General features: G+C 53.3%; 1 protein-coding gene across 1 annotated transcript in view; it reads left to right on the top strand.

Moving 5' to 3' along the window:
• Positions 1-17,716, top strand: part of JAG1 (jagged canonical Notch ligand 1) — a 35,517-nt gene that overhangs the window by 10,065 nt on the left and 7,736 nt on the right. Inside the window, exons 4-16 of the mRNA XM_027976474.3 lie at positions 5,007-5,261; positions 6,867-6,927; positions 10,654-10,784; positions 10,965-11,084; positions 11,999-12,112; positions 13,132-13,245; positions 13,832-13,945; positions 14,358-14,404; positions 14,744-14,917; positions 15,427-15,577; positions 16,366-16,530; positions 17,005-17,118; positions 17,587-17,700. Coding sequence (XP_027832275.1) covers positions 5,007-5,261; positions 6,867-6,927; positions 10,654-10,784; positions 10,965-11,084; positions 11,999-12,112; positions 13,132-13,245; positions 13,832-13,945; positions 14,358-14,404; positions 14,744-14,917; positions 15,427-15,577; positions 16,366-16,530; positions 17,005-17,118; positions 17,587-17,700 — 1,674 coding nt within the window. The remainder of the gene's footprint in view (positions 1-5,006; positions 5,262-6,866; positions 6,928-10,653; positions 10,785-10,964; positions 11,085-11,998; positions 12,113-13,131; positions 13,246-13,831; positions 13,946-14,357; positions 14,405-14,743; positions 14,918-15,426; positions 15,578-16,365; positions 16,531-17,004; positions 17,119-17,586; positions 17,701-17,716) is intronic.

The following is a 17,716-nucleotide window of genomic DNA, read 5'->3' as shown; positions in this document are numbered from 1 at the left end:
CCCTTGGAATATTAAGTAGCCAGAACAGATTTCTAGTTAACTCAGCCCCTGAATACAGGCCTTAGATTATCTTTAGGATAGAGATCTTAATGGTTTTACAACGCTAAAACCTTGTAGACTGTGAAAGGATCAAAGTCGTGACTTTTAAAAAGTCCATTTAAATTTTAAGTGAGCGTTTAATCTCTCATCAGAAAGATAAAGCCCCAGAGAGGTGGCTCTGGGCTCGAAAGACCGACCTTGAATTTCACTCGGTGGGCAGGTGAGCCCTGAGCGGTCTGTTTCCCACACTGGGCATGACAGTCCTTTCGTTGAAGCTGGTTCCAGTGCCTCAAGGCCACCACGCTGGCCTCGTCCCCTTCTGAAAGCTGACCCTGTTCTCAGCACGGGGCCCTCTGGGGTGGGCGGGCGGGGGGGGGGGGCGGCGCAGGGGCTGGGGGAGCCCTGGAGGACGCGAGTGGGCATGGCAGCCAGCTGGCTAGCACAGGGCCTCTGCTCTGGAATTGCACCTTCGCACTACGCCTCCCCTCCCTGGCTGATTCTGTCAGTTCCCCTTTGCCAGCAGGACCGGGGTGGTTGTCATGGGGAATCTTGGTTCACGCTGAAATCCGAGTCTGCCTGCTCAAAAGGAGGGGCCCGTCAGCCCGCTGTCCCTGGCCTCTCCCTCTGCGGGGCTCATCCTCTGACCCCGACCTTGGAGTGTTGCTGCTGGTAACATTTCCCTCTCTTCTCACCTTACTCTTTCTTCCTGACTCTGGGATCGGTGAATACCAGAAAGGGCACCGTCGGGCCTGCCCTGTCTCACTGGGCCGCCTGGGCCCACCTGGTTGCTGCTGAGCCCATTACCAGGGGCTGCAGGCTGTTTGGGTCACCCCCTCCCTTTGGCATCTGAGTCGAGATCTGTCGTCCCCGAGCGATGCCCTGTCCCGCTGTTGGGGGGGGTGGGCAGGGAGTCTGTGCCCAGCCTGGGTTGCAGCTGGTGCCAGTCAGGGTTGTGGGCTCCTGTTGGTTCTGCCCCCTCCCCTGCCATGCGTTGGGGGCTGGGTGAGCATTATGTCACAGGGACCTGGTTGCAGTGGTCACTAAGCATTGGGGTGATGGGGGTGGGGCGGGAATAGGCTCCTCAGCTCTCCTGGTGTCCATGTTGACACGGGTTGGTGGAGCAAACATCCTTGAGGTTCCCACCGGCTCCTAGTGAGAGCCGGATCAGGATACCTGCCAGGGTCTGCAGAGAGCCCCGAGCATCTGCAGGGCCCTTCCGAGGCCTCTCATCAACCCACAGGCCAGGGGGCTCTTCCCCGGAAGCGGGGGCCCGCCCAGAGCTGCCTGGGGTTGTCTGCTTCTTTTTAGGGGTTCTGGAGCCTCTCGTCCCTTGCTGGGAGGTGAAACCATGGAAGTGCACCGAAACGTTGGGGTGGGGATAAAGGGCTTTCAGACCTTTACTCCTGCAGTGAAGGGTTGCCTTCAAGTCACGGGGTGTACCCTGCAGGGCACTGAGGCTCACGTTGTGAACCCGACGAGGAGGGGCTGGAGTTTGCTGGGAGTGGCTTACCCACTTGCTGTTTCAGCTTCCCTTTGGCAGTGCTTCCAAGGTATCCTGAATTATAGCATGTTCAGAACCCAATGTGTCATCTTCCCTTCCCAAAGCAGAGCTTGCCTAGGGCCCTCAATGGGTGACTGGCAGCAGCGTTTGAACGCCCAGGACCATAATCCAGGAGTCTGGGCAGCACTGCTATGTACCGCCCTCTCTCCGCGTCGGCGTCTAATCCACCTCCGAGTCCTGAAAGTCTTGTGTCCAGCACCTCACTGGCGTCCCGCTGGAGTCCTGGTCTGCGCCACCGGCTGCTCCTGCCTGCACGCCTGCAGTAACGGCTGAATTAATGACCTCTGTCTGCCCTGGTTGCTTCTGGTGCTCTCTGCATGCTCCTGCCATCTTCATCTTTTCAAAGTGTAACATTTGAGTGTCACCTTTCTGAGAGCCATTTGGCAGCTTCCTGTTGTCCTTGGGACAAGTATCTGTGTGGCACCAAAGCCACTCACGCAGCCCGGCTTTGTCTCCCTGCCTGCTCCATCTCACATGCCACGCTGTCAGCTGTCACGGCCGTATGATCATACCCCACCAGTCACCTTTCTGTTCTCAAATGCATCACATTCTCTCCTGCCTCAAGGCCTTTGCACATGCTGTTCCTCTCCCTAGAGTATTTCGCTTTTTACTCCCTTCACGCTCTATGCCTCCCAAGGGGACTGTCCTCCATGAGGGCAGAACCTGAAGATGTGTAGTAACCCAAGTGGAGTTGGCTGCTCTTTAAGGACCAAACAAGACTTCAGATTTAGAGGCAGAGCCCTGAGCTTTGGCACTGAGAATTCCTTCTCACAGCAGCTCTGCAGTGAACCCTGAGGAGCAGAGCCTGGGCTACATGAAGCCCAGGAGATACACATGTGTTAGAAAGTATTGTCTGAGGCTGGCCTTGCTGTCATCTGCCCTCAAGGTGATTGCTGTTACCTCTCAGGACTGCACTGTCTAAGGATGTAGATTTTACTGTTTCCCAGAGCAAATGATTTCTTTTTATCACTCTGATCAATAGGTATGTAAACACGAGTTGGCATCCTTAGACCAGATTTTCCTTATATCTTACTTAGCCTTCTTGGCCAAGGTTACCGTCTAGATTTGTGGTTGGCGTGGTTCCAGGGTTCTGCTCATACTTGCCTCTCATGCCCTCCTCCTCGGCCTGCAGAACTGTTGCGGGTGCTTTGCCTTCCATCTTCACGCAGTTCACGATTGCAGGAAGACCTGCTGATATCCCCTTCTACTCTCTTTATTACTATTTATTATCATTGTTATCTTTGGCTGTGCTGCAAGGCCTGTGGGATCTTAGTTCCCAGACCAGAAATCGAACCAGCGTCCCCTTCATTAGAATGTGGATTCTTAGCCACTGGACTGCCAGGGAAGTCCCCCTTCCAGTCTTAATACTCGACTGCTGACTGAACTCTCCCAGAAACACCGGTAGTGCCCCGAGCTGATAGGAAGAGTGATTCAGGCGGCAGGAGCTTAGAAGAAGCAGTCAGCAGACATGCTCTCTCTAAGCCGGATCCAGGGAGTGTGTCACAGACACACTAGGCTCCCTCTCAGCCCTTAGGGAGAATCTGTCATGCAGGTGTGAGGGCAGCTGTACAGCCCTGTCCGCCCCATTGAGGATTCCGACGTGATGCCCCACAACATCTCCCGGAAACAGAAAGCATACCAGAGCACTGACTGATGCCACGGCAGCCCGTGCCTTTCGGATTACCCTGGGCTCCCGTCTGAACTGTTTGTTGTTACCTGCCTGAGTGGAGGGGAGGCCTTGGAGCCAGGGCCAGTGTGTTTAAGTAATTCCTTTATTAAGATCTCATCGTCGCATGGTAATGGCTCACTCCACTTTTTAATTGAACCAGCAGAGTAAACACACAGTTAATAGAGGGACATTTTTGTCATTCTTTGGCCCACATTTATTTGCAAAACTCAGGTTAGGAGAGCGTTCTCTGCAAGTGCTTCATGTGTGCTGGGGTGTAGGTCTGCAGGTATGCGGGCTTGTCCAAGGCTTGTCCTGCCCAAAGGTAAGCGCCCAGAGGGTGCGGACTAGGCGCTGTTTGAGGTGGAGGGTGGCCGAGGCCACCCAGGAGGCCCGTGTCCTGGTCACCTGTGGCGTTTGCCCAGCCTTGCAAATGAGCACAGGCCATGGGCCTAGGAAAACAGGGGTTGTGGGTGGGTAAGAATCACAAAGATACTGCACGCAGGCTCCAACGGTCGCTCCAAGGCGGCCTTGGATTTGACAAGGTGTCCAGGGTTGGTGCCAGCAGGTTTAAGAAAATAAACACAGGACCAGGCTGGGTGCTGACTTGGGGCCTGGCTTCCTTCTCGCAGCCCTGCCCTGAGCTCTGGACACCTGAGTTTGGAGCTGTTTTTGTATTTGTCTCTTACCTGACTAGATGATGAGTGACCTCAGGGCAGGGACCACTGCCTCTTTCTGGGGCTCTTTCGGCCCCGGGTGAGTCTAGGCACTCTTTAAGGAACTTGACTTGGTTGGAAAAAACCCTCAGTCCATCTGTCTGTAAACTGGGGTGAATGATTTTCCCATCTGTCGTCTGGGCAAAGGTGAAAGTTCAAATACATCAAGTTCGTGGTATTGCTGTTTAAACACCAGCTTAAGAGGCAACAAAGTTTTCAACTTAAAAAAACACCCAGAATTACTCTTTGGTTTCCAGTGGAGAGTTTGGGAGTAGACACAGCTTTTCTAAAGCAAAATACACAACTCTAAAACCAGAAAAGAAAGGTGGTTAACCTTGACCTGGGATAAGGAAATTTCTTGGAGAGTAACCTTCTGTAAGAGAGGGGCCTCTTTCTATTACATATAAAGAGCTTTTGCAAACCAGTATTACCAACAGCAATAGAAGATTTGGTGAAGGAGAGAAATAGGCTTGCAGTTCAGGGGAACAGATACACATGGTTTTGTCAAAAAGGTCCTCACCATCACTTAAATACCCGTTAAGTGAGAAGGTCCAGTAACACAGTGTTGGCATTGCTGTTGGGAAAGTTTCCTCTGCTGGTGGGAGAGCAGGACAGGGCTTCGTTTCTGGTGGTTGGAGTTTTCTGGGTGGAAGTGGGTTGTTTATGTGTGTGTCTTTGACCTAGTACTTCCGTTTCTGGGATATTTCTTTCTTTTAGAACCACATGCAGGCATATATGTTCAAGGCTGTTCCTTGTGGCCTTACTTATTAACAAAAGGCCAAAAACAACCTCAATGCACATGTCAGAAGCGAGGTAAATAATTTCACTTTATTGAAATACTGGAAGTAAGAAGGTAAAGGCATGGTGGTTGCCTCTGGAGAGGGAGGTGAATGGCTCATTTTCTGCCCTTTTGTACGGTTTGAATTTTTTACCAGGTGCATGTTACGAAAAATCATCAGAATGGTTGGGGGAGGAATCTCCGATGTGAAGGTCACTGGGATTAATCCTTTTTTCCCCCCTCTAGAACCTGACAGCCTCATTGAAAAGGCTTCCTACTCAGGCATGATTAACCCTGGCCGGCAGTGGCAGACGCTGAAGCAGAACACAGGGGTTGCCCACTTTGAGTATCAGATCCGAGTAACCTGCGATGACTATTACTACGGCTTCGGCTGCAATAAGTTCTGCCGACCCAGAGACGACTTCTTTGGACACTATGCCTGCGACCAGAATGGGAACAAAACGTGCATGGAAGGCTGGATGGGCCCAGAGTGCAACAAAGGTGTGTGAGTATGCTCGACGGCTGTCGCCGTGAGGGCCACGGTCTCACCCGCCTCCAGTCAGCTGGCATCTCGGGCTGGGAGATGGGGGCTGCTTTCTAGACCCCAAACACAAAGCTGCTGTCGGGACCCCCTCCCGCAGTGAGCCTTGCCTGCTAACCCCACACAGCGGCTCCATCTCTGGAGCACTGTCCTGGGCTAGGCGGATGCCACCTGACGCCCAGACCCTCCGGCTCAGCCTGTGAATGGCTGACACGGGTGTGTGCAGGCCACACCCCCGCGGCCTTGATTCAGGGCTGCAGTCCGCACTCCAGAGCTGCTCCTGGGATTGGACCAAGGCCAGGCTCCGGCTCATTCCAGTTCCGGCTCAGCCTCTTCTCCTCTGCTTGCTGCCCTCAGCGCCTTCTCTCTGCCCGACCCCACTTCTCAGGGTCCGTGCTTAAGGCCCCTGACCTCACACAGATGCTGGTTGAGACGGGGTTACCCAGCCAGTGTCTGAGAGCCTGTGAGAAACGACACCCTGGGCTCAAGGTGGCCTCCCGGCAGCCTTCACTGGGCATCTCTGGGGGCATGGCCTTGGGGGAGAGAGTGAGCGGTGAAGTGAATGTCCCCACAGTGGGATACACCTCTAGACGTCCCATCGACTGTCAGCCCCGACTGCTAGAATTCAGGGAGTTAGTACCAGTTCACAGATGTGCACAGAGTTGTCTGTGGGCTTCTCCTGTACAAAGGTTCTCATTCAGAGCAAATTGGTGGGTAATTCTAGTTAACCGTGTAATAGGCTCTTACGAACATTAACGCACTTTGCTTGGTTCATATAATTTGGTAAATTCCTTTAAGATAAACTCAATTTAAAAAATGAATTTTTGAACTGTGGCTGAAGGGCAGGGCAAAGAAGAATTTGCTGGTCTCTCGGGCAAAAATGCTTTCTTAAATAGAGACAGGAATTTGAAAAGGTAGCCTTTCTGGGATCCAAATGAAAGGACTGATAAACATATTTTAAATAGTTGGTGTCCTAGAAATCAGTAACAGTTACTTAAAACGATCTGCCCACTGTTTTTTAATGTCTGTTCAAAAATTTTTGTCTGTAAAGGAAGCAGAATTGCTTTGTAGGAATACTATGCAAAAAAAAAGAAAAAGTACCACTAGATCCGGCTGGTGGATTAGCCTGCCAAGCAAGGTCGGCCTGGTCGGCTTTGTGAGTCCCGTGGGGTTTCTGAGACCCAGGTGTTTGGTCGGAGGGTTCTAGGAAGGCTGGAGGATGGAGGAAGGAAGATGACCGGGGGAGGATTAGGCTTTCTGTTTGTTTCGGTGAGGATGGGAGCAGGGCAGGTATCCTTCAGAGGCACCCCTTCCCCTACCCACTTGCCTGCTTTTTGTCCACAAATAGCGTCGCGTTTGAGGATCTGCTCGCGTGGCCTTGAAGTTTAAAGCTGGATTCGTTCTTGGGGCACCTCCCATCTTCCTCTCCTTATAGTGTGCTTGAAATGCGATCTCTTAAAACAGTGGATTTTGTCGGTCGAGGCCATTCCCGTGATTGTGGCCGTGTGAGAGACTGGCAGTGCTGACGCATCCTTCTTTGTTTTCCTTTTTTATCTTTTTTACAGCTATTTGCCGACAGGGCTGTAGCCCCAAGCATGGGTCTTGCAAACTCCCAGGCGATTGCAGGTAAACAACTTGACTTTTTTTTCCCCCTAATAATTATCCCTTTAATGCAAAAAGAGGACTGACTCTACTGTGAATATGCCTATCTTTCATTGGAGGACAAGAAAACTTGACCAAAAAAAAATTCAAATAAGCACATCCGAAGCTTATTAAATTATACCAGCTGTCCACTGGAATGTACATGCTTCTCTCTTGGGGAAAAAAAAAAACTTCTGGGCATAGCGAGTGACTTCATGTATTAACGGTTCTGTAAATTGATAACACGTTGTTATAATCTTCTCCTTCAAGTGCTAATGGACTGTCCAGGACTGGGTTGGTGCTGGGGGCTCTCTCCTCCCCCACCGCCGCGGTGCTCGGTCTCCCGGCCCTCCCCCACTTTTCCCATCAGTAGGGAAAGTGGAGCATTCTTTAGAATGGGATTAGCACGAGCTCCTGGCCCCTTCGCAGGCGGGAGCCGGCCGGTGCTGAGAGGTTAATGGCTGGGCTGGAATCTTGTCAGTTGAGCCTGATGAATGTAGACTTTTGCTGCCGACCTTTGAAGTCTGTTCTTTTATGGCCCGGGACAATGCAAGGAGCCAAACCTAGTCCTTCCCCCCGCCGCTTCCCGCTTACAGCTTTTGGAACTTCTTGAAATGTGCATCGCGCCCATCTGGGAAAGACTTGTCTCAGGAAGTGCTGTGGGTGTCTGTGGCATTTTGGCAGGAGCACCCGCTTTACTCCCCTCCCAAACCTGAAGGCTTAGCACATTTAACGTGACATTGCATGGGTCCTCCGGACCTGTTGTTTTCGCCCCCAGAGCCACTGCAGTTTGAGCCAAGGGCAGCTCACGAACCCATAGTCTAGAGCAGTGCCTCTCAAACTGCGCTCCCTGGGGCTCTTGTGAGGTCTCGATTCTGCGGCGGTGGCGGGGGTCGGGTAGGGGAGGCGGGGAGGTGGCCATGAGTCTCAGCAGTTGCAGCAAGCCTCCAGTGATGCCGCTGTTGCTGGAGGGACAAACCTCTGTGCTCAGTGTCATCCCTCTAATTAACCGGGGGTGTGTGGAAATGCAGGTTCCGGGGTGCCACGCTGCACCCAGATGATCCCACTTCCTCGGCTGGGCCCAGAGATCTGCATTTTGACCGGCCCACCTCAGCCACATGGTTTTGCTGCTCAGAAAGTCTAGAGGACCTCTGTGGTTGCCTGAACCTCGGGGTGCTCCCTGCTGCCTCTGCTCGCCACTGGGAGGACTGAGCTCTGAGGCTTGAGGCTGAAGTGTAGAGCTCAGGGCCACTGAGGTCAAATGGAGGAGGCTGCTCTGAGATATGTCTGTCCTTGCACTCCAGAGAGGCGGTTATGCTCTGGGAGGCCGAGGGGGTTTGGGGCGGACCCTACCAGTGGGGGCAGCTGGCACCGTCAGGGGAGCAGGCCCTGCTCCTGAAGGGTGCTCATGGGTTCAGAGCAGCCGAGCTCTCGGGCACCCGCCAGGCCTGCGTTGGACTCAGATGACTATCAGCCAGGGGCTGATTTCTGCTCCCGTCATCAGAATAAACACGCCACTGCCGGGGAGGCCCTCCCAGCCAGAACAACAGGCTTTGTCTCCAGAGCTGAGCCCTTCCTCTCTCAAAGTCTCCCTCCCACTCCTGCCTGGACACGCAGGCCCTTTCTGACTGAAGGTGTGACTTTCCCACACGGTATTTGCATAGCCTCCCACCCAGCTCCTTCCCTTTCCCTTGAAAGAAAAATGAAAACAGAACCTTCTCGAGGCCTGAGGAAGTTCTGGTCGGCCCTGCTGCTCACGTAGCTGGATGGCCCGCGACCTGTAAGTGGCCCTCTGGATGGTGGCCGAGAAGGGTGTGTTTTTGCTCTGTTTCCTCCACATGAGAGAACCTGCCTGCCTCTCTTGCTCCCCAGGCGACCTGGGTTCCTTTTCCTGGACGCACGGTCTTGCTTCATTGCGAGCCTGCCAATAATATCAAACTTAATTGTGAATCATCCTGTGAGGAAAGTCGCTTCAATTTCTCATGAGAACCTTAATCATATATTATTAAACTGGGATAACTTTGTGGATGCCTGTTTTAGGGTCAGTATTTTTATTTGTTTTCTTTTGAAGTCATCCGTGGCCTCTTGTGGTTTCTTTTTTATGCTTGGGGATCCAGTCTCTCATTAATTAAGAGCTGAGGGCAGGTCCTCAGCTGTCTCTTCTTGCATTTTGTTAAGCAAATTGAAGAGGTGTAGCAAACCCTCATTTGGGAGGGAATTGGGGAAAGACAGTGACAAGAATGCTATTTCCAAATCAACTCCCTCTTAATATCTACCTTCTAGGCTAAGAGTATCAAAAGCATCACCCTGAGCTCCCACCAACTTGAGGGTCCACTTTTAAAGAAATTGCTACCAAAGCATTGACTTTGTTCTTATTTTACTCCATTAAATAGTCATTTGTCATTTAGACTGAAGTTTCATTTCAAATCAACCGGAATCCTGTGTCTGATTTTTAAACCACACATCCTGGTGGTTCTCTGTACTGGGGCGTGGATGGCTTGCTCTTAGAAGTTAGGAAGTGGTTAGTCAGAATTCTCAGGGGCTAAGTTGACTCGCGGCCATGGGTGATTAGCTATTAGCTGGATCCCTATAATTTTCCCATGACGAAGGTTTTTAGCTTGCCTTCAGCTCTCTGGAAGCAGAAAGCCTTTGCATCTTGGGGTGCTTGTTTTCCCAAGTTCAGCTGAGTGGGAAGGGGGAGACAGTTCTGACACGGCTTTCGTGGGCCCACCGTGGAAATGCTTGCCTGTCACTCTCCCTTGCTCACCCCCCCCTTCACTCTGCCATGGGGGCCCCCTCCCCTCTGCTCCAACCTGTTTGCTGAAGCTGGATTTCTGAGAAGACACAGTTGCAGAGGGCTTGAAACCTGAGGGAAGAGTAGCTGAGCCCTGCCCCAGGTGAAGGTGTGTGCTTCTGGTTTTGTTTGAGGATCAAAGGCACTCTATGGCCTCCAAAGAGTCCGATTAGTGATGCGCTTATTTACAAAGGAAATGCACCTCCATTCCCCAATACTGGATAAACTGAGTTGACTTGGTTTTTGCAAAGTGAGAAATAACTGCTATAGAATAAAGAGCATAAGCAGCCACGATGATGGGTCATAGGTCACTCACAGAGCTGGCTCTGAGCACTGTCCGCTTTCCTCGCTGTCCCTGCAGACATGTGTCCAGAGATCCAACCCCATCTCTGCGAGGAAGGGTGCCCCCTCCCTCCGTGTCCCGTCTCAGGACGCCTCCTTGGGAGGCAGTTTCCTGCCACCCTTGACATCTTGATGCCTTGTTGTGTGCTGGGGTCATGACTTGCCCTGGGAGGGACTCCAGTGGAGCTGCGGTGTAAAACTCGCCACCTTTGCAGGACTTGTGCGTGGCTGCTGTCACTGGAGGGCGAGCCCTCTCCCCCGCCCCCAGGGCTTGACTGATTCCCCACTCTGGGCTCCTGTGGGAACCGAGAAGAGAGAGGGGCTTTGTGCAGGAAGGCCCTGGCACGGGCCTCTCCCTAGACAGCCTGCCTTTTGTCGGGAGTCACCTGGGCCTGGGAGGGGCCCTCGGTCCCACTGTGAAAATGTTTGTTTAGAGGGAACCGCTGGACGGACCTTGAGCGTCCACCAGGCGGTCACCAGAACTAGCGAGCCTGGGCTTCGAGCGCTTGTGTTTCCCGGCTGGGCTCTCCCCGCCAGCTCTGGAGGGTAAGGGCTGGCGTGCTGTGTGTCCCCAGGTGCCAATATGGCTGGCAGGGCCTGTACTGCGACAAGTGCATCCCGCACCCCGGCTGCGTCCACGGCACGTGTAACGAGCCCTGGCAGTGCCTCTGTGAGACCAACTGGGGCGGCCAGCTCTGCGACAAAGGTGCGTCCACGCAGGGGCTGGGTTTCCGCTTATTCCGAATCTGCTTGAACTTGCCTTTAATGCTGTGAGTTTGGGTTTCTTTCTCTTGGTTTTAGTTTGTAAAGAGGAATGGGTCTTGGAATGCAGCAGGTGGGCGGTCTCTCTGATCTTTGAGAGACTTCTTTGGGGTCTTTTTGGCAGATCTCAACTACTGCGGGACCCACCAGCCGTGTCTCAATGGGGGAACTTGTAGCAACACAGGGCCTGACAAATACCAGTGTTCCTGCCCCGAAGGGTACTCCGGGCCCAACTGTGAAATCGGTAAGTGGTCTAGGCACAAAGAGAGCCCCTTTTCTACTTTTTGTCTGCTCAACTCAAATACACTTAGAGACTTGGAAAAGGTGAAACTCTCCTCCGGTGTTAAGACCTGTGCTCCCAGCAGCTCCGTGGCTCTCTGAAACCTCCCTCCAGTTGCTCAAGTGTTTTGGGTGTGGCTGATTGCATTGGGGCGGCGTGTGCAGGGCAGTGACCCATCTCCCAGTCGGAAGCTGGGAGAAAGGTGACCAGAGCTTAGCGAGAAAGATGACTTCCTTTTTCCCCAGACACAGCGAGGTTGGGTCCCACGCTTGCTTTCATTTCTATTTTTTTAAGTATTTATTTATTTTAAATTGATGATTGGTTTACAACATTGGTTTGATTTGTTGATCATACATCAACATGAATTAATATGCTGTACATGGGATTCCCTGGTGGCTCAGACAGTAAAGCGTCTGCCTGCAATGCGGGAGACCTGGGTTCGATCCCTGGGTCGGGAAGATCCCCTGGAGAAGGAAATGGCAACCCACTCCAGTATTCTTGCCTGGAGAATCCCATGGACGGAGGAGCCTGGTGGGCTGCAGTCCGTGGGTTCGCAGAGTCGGGCACGGCTGAGCGACTTCACTTTCACTTTTCTTTCACGTATGTTAACACAGGTGTGCATATGTCCTCTGCCTCTTGAATCTCCCTCCCACCCATTTCCACCCCTCTAGGTTATTACAGAGCCCCAGCCTGATCCCTCTGAGTCATTCAGCAAATTCCTGTTGGCTGTCTGTTTACACGTTAGTGTATATGCATCATTTCTTGAACAAGCTCAAGCTGGTGGCCTGGGGGTGGGCTTTGGGTGGGGTGGGTGGGGGGCTCGTGTCCAGTAGCCTCTTGGTGGGCGTCCCATGCTGATGGCCCTCTGGTGTCCGCAGCGGAGCACGCCTGCCTCTCTGATCCCTGCCACAACAGAGGAAGCTGCAAGGAGACCTCCCTGGGGTTCGAGTGTGAGTGTTCTCCGGGCTGGACTGGCCCCACATGCTCCACGAGTAAGTCCGGGCTTTGACCCGTGTCCTTTCTCAGTGTGGGGGTGGGTGTGTGGTGCGGGCCGCGGATCACGGTGTCGAGATGCAGACTGTCGAGGCTCCGTGTCATCTCAGTGCCAGGTCTGTCTCCGTGGGAGGGGGCAGATGTGCTCCAAGGTCTGAGCTGAGCTTCCGGCCCTGCCCGGGGAAGTCCCCAGGCTCACCTGTCTGAGGCAGCCCCTTAAGTCAGCATGTGCAGCTCTGACGGCAAGAGGCTCCCTGGGAAAGTTGTTGCTCCCTTTGCAGGTGCCCCCTGGAGCCCCGCCTCCTCTGGGTTGGATCCTGGGGGCAGTGCTTCTCCTCAAAGCCCTGCAGACGCCACCTGTGGGGGAGGTTGTCACTACTGAAGTTCATCATGGGGACAAACATTTTCCAAGAGGGACCAGGGCTACCAAGCTACAGATGTGTGGGTCCTACCGTTTGCCTTGGAGGTGGGGAGTCTGTAGTCCTTAACAAGCCCCTGGATTCCTGGGGTGTCGCCAGGCCTGAAATCCTCTGTCATCTACTCCTGAGAGCAGAAGGCGACACAGTTAAGGACACACCCCTCCAAAGGCCCTGGAGTCCAGTGCAGAAGTGGGAGGTTGGGTACCCCAGGCATGTTATTTTGGGAGAACTTTGTGAGCAGATAAGAATGTGATCTTTTTTACCAGTGAAGAAAGTTATTTATCCTTACCACTCCTTAGCTACCTCTGAGCTGCGATGAAACTTTTCTTTAGAAATAAAGGTGGGCAGAGATGCTGTCCCAAATTACCAAGGGCTGACGCCCAGGAATCCAGCTGGCTCTCCGCCTGCTTAGGTCGGGGATTAGATGAACTGGGCCAGTGGGGGATTTAAAGCTAAAATCGGGCCTTACCGTCATTGTGGCTGTGGCTTCAGGTGCCTGGCTCTTAAGTGAAGGTCCCTCATGTGAGGGGCGGTAAACTACCTGATTGTCAAGTGGACTGAGATTACGTTGCCAACCCTCTCCTCTCTCTGTCGAACAGACATTGATGACTGTTCTCCAAATAACTGTTCCCACGGGGGCACCTGCCAGGACTTGGTTAACGGATTTAAGTGCGTGTGCCCGCCCCAGTGGACTGGCAAAACGTGCCAGTTAGGTAAGAGAACTCCCGCACCAGGGTTAGCGTGAGTCCTCCAAGCTGTTAGGGAAGATGCATGTGACCGGCGGTGCCAGTTCACGCGCCGTCCCTCCCGAGAAGTCATTTATTATCAAGGGTCGCGCCAGCGAGCCTGGGAGAAATCACTCGTATGCAAATAGCCTGGCTTTTGGAGGCCCTGTGGGAAAGTCGTGGGATTCCTCGAACCATGTCAATCGTCTGTCCGAGAAGTGTTCAGCTGGGTTCCAAACGGGGATGATCTCATGAGGAATGAGCTGTCTGCATTCTTTCTGCCACTTTTAAATCCCAGCAACTAGGCTGCGCTGGGTTCTGCACAGAAGTGCCTGGTGCTTTGTGCCCTGTGGTTGGGGGCTGGCTGTTCACAGCAGCTGGGAAGTGATCAGTCAGCATGCCTTATTGGATCATGGCTAGGAGGATTCAGATGTTCCAGATAGTATCTCTTATTTATCAAGCTTATTGAAATGTCTCACTTCAGACAACCTATTGGTGGCTTCTTTTGTGGGTGTGGGAGGGTTGGGGTTGGGGGTAGAACCCCATTTCTCACTGTTCATCCTCTTTCTTTCAGATGCAAATGAATGCGAGGCCAAACCTTGTGTAAATGCCAGATCCTGCAAGAATCTGATTGCCAGCTACTACTGTGATTGCCTCCCAGGCTGGATGGGTCAAAACTGTGACATAAGTGAGTGATGTTCTCAGCACTTTGACTTTCATGACGCCAGGGTGTTGACGCTGTTGGCCAGCTACCTATAGTTAGGCTCCAGGTTTAAGACTTGAGGAGCAGAAGGAAAACCTTATAAAAGGAATGTTTTTGGAGAGGGAGTGATCGGTGAAAACATACTTGTTATCAGGCTCATTAGCGGGTAAAACGGCCGTACACTGATAAGGTGGTTAAAACAATGATGTGAAGTTACAGTAGCTCAGTCTGGAAGAATTAGGGAGTGTTCCCACCCAGTAATAACCTTATCTCATGGGAAGCACACAGGAAATCTGATTGGAGGTTTTTAATCTGTCCTGAGAGGAGAAGGCTTTTCAATTAAGCCCAGTTTCAATGTAAATTGCCCCTCTGACGTGATGGCTTGTTTATTTTTTAGATATTAATGACTGCGTTGGCCAGTGTCAGAATGATGCCTCCTGTCGGGTATGTAAACCTTTGCTTCAGTCAAAACCTTACTGATTGACAACAAGCCTAAAGATTGATGGGACCCCTGGAAAGCTCTGTCCCTGGGGGATTTTAAACTGCAGATGAAAAGTGAGGCTCTGGACGCTTCACCTGGGCTCATGTTACCCCAGCCTCCCTCCCGGGAATCATCTTGACGACATGCACATAGAAAGTCCTCTCTCACGTTTGGAGAGGCGTGGCCTCTCTCTCAGTGAATCAGCTGAACCAAAACAGTCATGCTGAACCACCGAAGCCCTGTGTTTGTGCAGCACCTAGAAAAAAATGCATGTGTTTCTCCCCCTCCTTCTCCTCCTCCAGGATTTGGTTAACGGTTATCGCTGTATCTGTCCACCTGGCTATGCAGGTGATCACTGTGAGACAGACATCGATGAGTGTGCCAGCAACCCCTGTCTCAACGGGGGTCACTGTCAGAACGAAATCAACAGATTCCAGTGTCTGTGTCCCACTGGTTTCTCTGGAAACCTCTGTCAGGTGAGCCAGGCTGCAGCGCGAATGGCCAGGTTTTCACAGATGTCTCCTCCTCTGCCTCCATCTTCCGACTGTCTGGAGTCTCCTCTTGACTAGGATCTCTGCGAGATAAGCCGTGAAAGGAGACTGATGAGTGATTGTCTTCCGGGTGTCTGTTGATTTCTTTATTTTTCACTGGAGGATGATTGCTGTGCGATGTCGTGTCTTCCGTGCAACAGCGTGAATCAGCCATAAGCACACGTGTCCTCTCCCTCGTGAACCTCCCTCCCGGCCCCCCACCAGCCTGTCAGTTTCTTTTTGTCAGTTTCATCCCAGACCCAGCGCTCTCCCACTCTGCCCTGCTTTTTCAAATGCTTACCTGGACAGTGTCTAGGACACAGCTATGAATACTGCTGCGTGTCCTCCTGACGGAAGCAGTTGAAAGGGTCACATTCTGGGGGCTGCTGCCCCAGAGGAGTCATAATCAACGCCTTTGTTTTACTTTGTTCCCTGCCTGATCCCTGGTCCCACAGCTGGACATCGACTATTGTGAGCCCAATCCCTGCCAAAATGGCGCCCAGTGCTACAACCGTGCCAGTGACTATTTCTGCAAGTGTCCTGAGGACTATGAAGGCAAGAACTGCTCCCACCTTAAAGACCACTGCCGCACCACCCCCTGCGAAGGTAGCGCTCTCCCCGCTGAACGCTGGCTCCTCTGCGAAGCTCCTCCTCCTCTCTGGCCATTTGTCACTGCCCTGGGACACTCGAGGCGGGTGTAGATTGATAGCCCCTTTGGAGGGAAGCCAGAACACGTGGAAACAATCTACCCAGGCCGCCAGTGGAGGGGCCATGCCTGCAAGTAGCCTGGGGAGAGAAGGAAATTCATTTAGCATCCCATCCTGGGATGGGCTGGTCTGCAAGCAGAGACTTTCCCTGGGGCACCCACTTCAGCAAAGCCTTCTGCCTTGGTGGTCTCTGTACCAGCACATACCAAAGCCTCAGGCCACGTGTGGTTCAGGGCATTTAGAGAGCGATCGGGGCAAGTAGAAACCCTGATTTACCTAACCTTAATTCACTTATGTAACTAGCGCCTGTGGCTGTGTGAGGTGGCTCAGCCCATAGGTTCTGTAAGTCCGTCCTGCAGCCGTGCGTGCCCCTGAGTGGAGGGGAAAGCCGTTCCTCCTCGTCAGTCAGCTTCTAGCAGAGCTGGCGGATGTAGCAGGAAGGGTGGACAGGGCCTGCATGCATGAGCTGCTCGGCTCCACAGGGAGAAAATGCCTCAAAAAAAAAAAAAAAAACTACTCTCCTGTGCGTGGAGTGTCGGCTTTACCTGTCACAGTGTATGCAGCACATGGCCATCTTGGCCCCCGAGGTGCCTTGTGGCACTTGCCTCTGGGAGAGCAGGCGGCCTGGGTCCTGGGTTCGGGGACGAGGGTCCCTGGTGGGGCGCTGAGCCCGGGCCTGTCTTGCAGTGATTGACAGCTGCACCGTGGCTATGGCCTCCAATGACACGCCGGAAGGGGTGCGCTACATTTCCTCCAATGTCTGCGGCCCCCACGGGAAGTGCAAGAGTCAGTCGGGAGGCAAGTTCACCTGTGACTGTAACAAAGGCTTCACCGGAACGTACTGCCATGAAAGTAAGACCGCGTGGCGTCAGGGCCGGGGGCGAGCACCCACCCTGCCTGGCCTAGCCGTGGGGGTGGGGGTGGGGTCTGGATCCTTGTAGGCGAGACCAGCCCAGGGGTGCCGTCCAGGATCCAAGACCGAGGTGGTGCTTACCTGAGATCACTGATGCCCCTGGGGTCTCTAGCACATCTGTTTCAGAAGGTTCTGAAACCTTCGTAGGTAGGGTGGTCCTCCTTCCGCAGCCGTTTCCTCCTGACTCTCACTGAGGAGCTTCGTGTGAGGATGTCCAATAGAATGGACAGGTTGCCCTTTGGAGGCCCCTGCTTCCCCAGCTGCCTGTCAGGTTCCAGGACGGTCCTGATGGAGTTCAGTGTGGTGGTGCCGGGTGGCTCTTCTCGGGAGGAGCTGGAAACGCCTGGGAGAGTGCTGGTGGTGGCATCGCTCGTCCTGCATTCACCCGGGTTCTATGTCCCCTCCTTCCGCAGACATTAACGACTGTGAGAGCAACCCCTGTAGAAACGGCGGCACCTGCATCGACGGCGTCAACTCCTACGCGTGCATCTGCAGCGGCGGCTGGGAGGGCGCCCACTGCGAGACCAGTGCGTCGGGCTCCCTGGGGATGGCAGCGCTGGGGGTGGGCGGCGGAGGCAGCCCAGCAGGCCTTTCCTTTTAGTGAGAATGTCTGGAAGCAAGGCCCCAGCAACTCCTGCCCTGGGACGGGAGAGCCTGTGTGCTGTTAGCATTCGGTGGTGCTCATGCCAGCCCGCGGGAGGGAGCTTCTGTGGAGATGCTTTGAGAATTAGCCCCTGGAATTAGCATGCTTGACATCCTGGCTTACAAAGAAAGGGGTCATCTTTTCCGCCCATCCTGAGTTTAACTTCCATGACTTGTCCCGGGCTCCTTTATTCCTGGGAAAGGCTGCCCCTGCTTAAGTCCCGGCTTGGCTGTGCTGGTGTTTGAACTGGGAGTGGAAAATGGGATGAAGGTGGAGAGACACGCCTCTTACATGTCGTGGGGCGTTGAAAGGCCTGGGAGTGTCTTCAGCTGGGTGTCTGCTCTCACTGCAGACATTAACGACTGCAGCCAGAACCCCTGCCACAACGGAGGCTCCTGTCGCGACTTGGTCAGTGACTTTTACTGCGACTGTAAAAACGGGTGGAAAGGCAAGACGTGCCACTCACGTAAGTGGGGGCCGGC

Source organism: Ovis aries, chromosome 13 (assembly GCF_016772045.2).
Source record: "Ovis aries strain OAR_USU_Benz2616 breed Rambouillet chromosome 13, ARS-UI_Ramb_v3.0, whole genome shotgun sequence".
Classification (NCBI taxonomy): domain Eukaryota; kingdom Metazoa; phylum Chordata; class Mammalia; order Artiodactyla; family Bovidae; genus Ovis; species Ovis aries.
Note: the sequence above shows the minus strand (reverse complement) of the source record. Positions and strands in the feature narration are given on the sequence as shown.